The 4,910-nt window shown below is 39.6% G+C and overlaps 1 protein-coding gene across 1 annotated transcript in view; it reads left to right on the forward strand.

The window, feature by feature from the left end:
• Nucleotides 1-4,910, forward strand: part of myo1g (myosin IG) — a gene marked incomplete in the record, with an annotated part of 42,747 nt that overhangs the window by 22,903 nt on the left and 14,934 nt on the right. The window contains 3 exon segments of the mRNA XM_035681758.1: nt 277-421; nt 3,827-3,931; nt 4,606-4,719. Of these exon segments, the coding sequence (XP_035537651.1) occupies nt 277-421; nt 3,827-3,931; nt 4,606-4,719 (364 nt within the window).

The following is a 4,910-nucleotide window of genomic DNA, read 5'->3' on the forward strand; positions in this document are numbered from 1 at the left end:
GAAACTACTTTATTCAGTGTTTTTTGCAGTTAAATTGTTAAAAATATTTTTTCTCCCTCATAATATGTTTCCAGTTTTATAAATTGTCAGTAACTGCAGAATAACTCGACTTATCTGGGGTGAGAGTGTGACTTTTAGCTTTGGCACTGCGGATGAAGCCTATTTTTATCCCTCACAGATCTAATCTGTCCTCCTACTGTATTGTTTTCTGTTGCACCTTTGATGTATTACTCCACCCACATGACATGCTGTCTTGTTCTCATCCCTTGTTGTCAGGTGGTGGGCGAGGCAGATCGTGAAGAACATCCCTCCGTCTGACATGCTGGAGGTTCGGGCCAAAGTGGCGGCTTTGACTGCTCTGAGCGGAGAGAGGAAGGACTGGGGAGCCCGCAGAGTTTGGGAGAGGGACTATCTGGCCAATGTAAGAAACACACATGAACAAAAGCAAGAAGCAAAGTGGAGTCTGCTCTTATGTTTCATCTATGATCTACCACACACTATGTTAAAAGATATTCTATTCTTTAGCCTTTTTATATTTATTTATTTATTTTATTGCTACAACTATGGTCATTTTCATTATCAGTTATTCTGATGATTATTTTCTTGATTTATCGATTAATAAATTCCTCTATAAAATGTCAGATTACAGTGAAATATTCCCAATACACCTTCCTAAACCCCAAGTACCATATTTAAAACAGCTGTCTGAGCAACAGTCCATAAGTATTCAGGTTACAATCATAAAAGATTTAGAAAACCAGCAATATTTGAGAAGTTGAAACAAGTAAAATATTTGTTTAAAATTGTCAATTAACGGCTAATTAATTACCAGGATTAGTTTATTTTCTGGCGACCGTCTGATTGTATAATCTCTGATTTATTTAGCTGTTACTTTATCTAAATCTGGGACAGTACAAATATTGTTACTTACAGAGAAGTAACGTAAATAAACAAACAAATCTACTAAACAGAAGCTTTTGGCCTTCTTCAGTGAATAGAACTCAATCAAGTACTATACTTACTGTTTACTGGTTGATGAGGCTGATGTTGGATACTGTGTGAACCTTGATTTTAGAATATTTTACCACGATTCCAGTTAATCATCACAACAAGCTTCCATTCACCAGATTATGTTTAATCAGTTCCAGGCACTTTAAGGTTAACTTTAACTCATTTTTTAATCAAAATTAAACATGTTTTATTTGCTGTTTTTGTTTATTCAGTCATATTTTGGCCATATTTTGTGCTCATTTTCAAATGCAAAACACAAACATACCTTTAACTAGATAGCAAGGTATTGTTAAGATTAATAATGAGGTAAAGCAGCTTTTTATTAATACATCCAGGGTTTCATTTTGAATGGAATTTATGTGCAGAATGAGACTATTCAAAAACTGGTGAAAACCTCATATGAAATGTGCAGTGCCTACACTTAACCTTCTATTTTTAAGTTGTGTATTCATATTTATCATCATGTGTACGGTAAACAGTTCACTGTAACACAACAACATGCTTATTTCTTTCATGAAAGATAACTGGGAAAATCCCATAAAAATGTTTCCACTTGACATTATGACAGTAAACAAGACTTGAACGACCAGCTGTGTGTAGGAAAACAGAAAATCATCTGTTGTTGTGAACGTATATGTGGCACATGTGACGAGCCTCACAGTAAACAGCATGACTCAAGGAGGATGGTGCTCGTGAACACTGCCGTTGTTTAATGAATCCCACAGTCGGCTCATTTACTAGCTAATCTGAGCGTGTTTTGGTGGCCTGAGGCTTGAAAGACGCCTTCAGGGAGCGTGAGCATGACCGCTGCAAAGTCCTGAGTCACTCCCCTCGTTAGTTTGTCAGGCGGCCCGTGACTCGCTGCCCTCTTTCAGGGCTCAAGCAGCTTCACGTGATTGTTGTTAATTCCACAAAGACCTATAGTTAAGTGCATGTAATGTGGCATGCAGTCAGCCTGGATCGTGACTTGTATGTGACTGACGTTGCTCTAGTTCGAGAAAAAGTGGGATCGGTTAGACCAATTGGTGTATGTCATGTATTCTCAGAAACCTTCAACATCACAAGATTCAACGAGTTTAGCTGCGTCGTTCAGAATTTAAAGCAGGGATGTTGCTGGAGTCCGAGCTCATCAAGACAAGAGGCTAGAAGTAAGAAAGGATGTCAGTTTAAGATTGGGACATCTGTTAGTGTGAATTAGTCCTTCCTCCCAGATCATTAGCATCAACAATGCATTTTGTTTGTAGAATATCTAACTTAAATTATAACAGCCAGCCTCCTATGAATTAGCCCTCACATACAAAAGGACCAACTCCCATAAAACCGTGAATATGTTTTTCGGACTCGTTGTTGTCTGACTCTCGAGGAAGAAATTCAATAATTGTATCCTCTTCATTTTTTGTTTTTAGCCAACACAAAGTCACCTGGCTTGAGGAGGCTTGAGGAATAAATGAGATGGCCCTAAATTAATATGAATAACTATGTCAGGAAATATTAGGCTATATTATGACCGACCCTATTCAGCTACAGACAGTTCACGCAGGAGGCAGGTTTATTGTTGACTGTTGTTGAATCCTGAACTGAACCCATTCAAGAACCAGAGCTAATTTGGTGGAAAAGGGTACTCGTGGTCCACACTTCTCTTCCTAATAGGTCCTGTTTGAAGCCACAATTGCAATGTCTTTGACCTACTAATTTGACCTCTGGTTACTATTTTACCATCACATTTTAGCTCATAACTAATCATAGATGTATGCATCCGCTACATGCATGAACATGACTACAGAGCTGGCTGGTATTGAAACTATTTTCATTCAAACTTTTGATGTATTTTGACAGTATTATATGTTTTTAAAGTAAATTTATTAAATAGAAGATGAGATTAGCCACAACTAGAGGCAGCTTGCATACCACTAGTGGTACATGTCCCATAGTTGAAGAACCAGTGACATAAACAAGATGTGGTGTAATTGTGAAACAGCTTGTTCCAAAAACCCATTCATACTCTGTTCACAAACATCCTCCACTCTCCTTTGGCACAGACTTTGCACAAGATGTTGAACCTGGCTGCAGGGATTTGATCCCAATCAACCACAAATGTATTCATGAGGTCGGCCACCGATGTTGGGAGATAAGGCCTGACTCGATCGTGTTTATGCCAGAGGTGTTTGAGGGTTTCACATCAGGGCCAGTCGAGTTCTTCCACACGAAACTCTGAAAACAATTTCTTTGTGGAGCTGGCTTTGTGCACGGGGGCATTGTCGTGTTGAAACTGTTTTACATTAAAAACATTAAGATTGTGCCTCGCTGTTACTAAGCGGTCTTGCTCAAACCATCAAACACCAGTGTGCCAAAGTGTCCACATACTTTTGGCCACATGCTCTGGTTGATTCAGTTTTAAAACATGTTGAGGATATATACACATTTAGCTAATGCAAAATAGTTCTAAAGGAGAATGGTGACATAAAAGTAAAAGACGTTATTAAGATGTCTTCTCTCTATAGGAGGAAGACTGTGACACGGTTTCAGATTTCCTTCTTAGCTGCCCCGACTGTATTTCTCATCAGGCGGTTCAGCTCCAGTATCAGCCTCTCTGCTCCCTCTCTAAACGCCGTGTCTGGTAACAGCAGCTTGAAGCCCCCGAGCTTTGATCTGCTGCTTATGGAATTAAAGCGATAAAAAAGGCTTGAAAAGGGGGCTGAGCAAGGTCACTCAGAGTTTTACGACTGACAACGAGATACATTCCTGTAGCGCCTGCGCTGTAGCTGGTGGCATCAAGCCGGCTCCTTGTAATAACACAAGTGTTTCATTTCTGCAGGTGCGAGACTGCCCTCAGACCAGCTCAGGCTTCATCCGTGTTTCCAAGGAGCTGAGGAACAAAGACGAGTACAGTCAGGTCCTCTTCTCTGGCTTCTGTAGGAAGGTACAGTACGCAGGGAAAGAACACAGTGAAATGAAAGAAAACAAGGATTTTCTTTCTTTTGTTGCTTCCTTTTTAGCTTTGGGATATTTTTCTCACTTGCTCTGTTCTCCGTTCCACCCCCTCATGCTTTTCTCCCTTTTGTATCAGCTCGTCTTTCAAGACTTAATGTTCCAGTGGTGAACACTTCTCTCTCTGACAGTAATATAAAGAAAGGAGATAAAAAAAATATATAATCAGAGGATTAATCATGAAGGAATTGAACTATGAATTCACTCCTACAATTTTCTTAACCTTTAAGAAGATTATTATTTAACCTCACACTGAACTTCTTTTATCATCTCTCTGTGGATAATGGTAGCCGTATTTTCCTTATCAGGGATTGTAGAGAGAGGGATTCCACTAAATTCTGGGTGCAGCTTTAGCCGTGTATTTGAAGTTATGTGGGCTTTGATAAAAGGAAATAAAACAACCTCAGACCTCAAACCCACTAGATCCTCTCAGCCTTCCCTGTCTGAATTTTTGCTTTATTTCGTGTGTGTTGCAGCTCCTCAAGGAAAACCCGTTTTTAAACAGAGTAGTGATAACCCAAAAGATCCTACAGAAAATAGAAAAAGTGTACAAATGTGAAGCTTTATCCTTTTCTTCTTCTCTCTTTCCCTCCTCTGCTCTCTCAGGTGAATAGATTCAACAAAAGCACAGACCGAGGCCTGCTCGTCACAGACAAATACGTCTACAAATTAGATCCAAAGAAACAGAACAAGGTTTTGAAGAAGCTTCCTTTAGACGTTGTAAGTACTCACACGGGAAACCACACACACATGCACAATCGCACCACCACGCTACAACCTGAACCTTAATCTAAAGCTATAGAGCTGCACACATACAGTATAAGACCCATACTGTGTATTAGAGGTGTTATTTTCCTTTATCACTATGAGCACAGGGGGCAGGCAATTGAAGCCAACACGGAAGTAACAAC

This window comes from Morone saxatilis, unplaced genomic scaffold (assembly GCF_004916995.1).
Source record: "Morone saxatilis isolate NCDOM2014 unplaced genomic scaffold, NCSU_SB_2.0 Contig9, whole genome shotgun sequence".
NCBI lineage: Eukaryota > Metazoa > Chordata > Actinopteri > Moronidae > Morone > Morone saxatilis.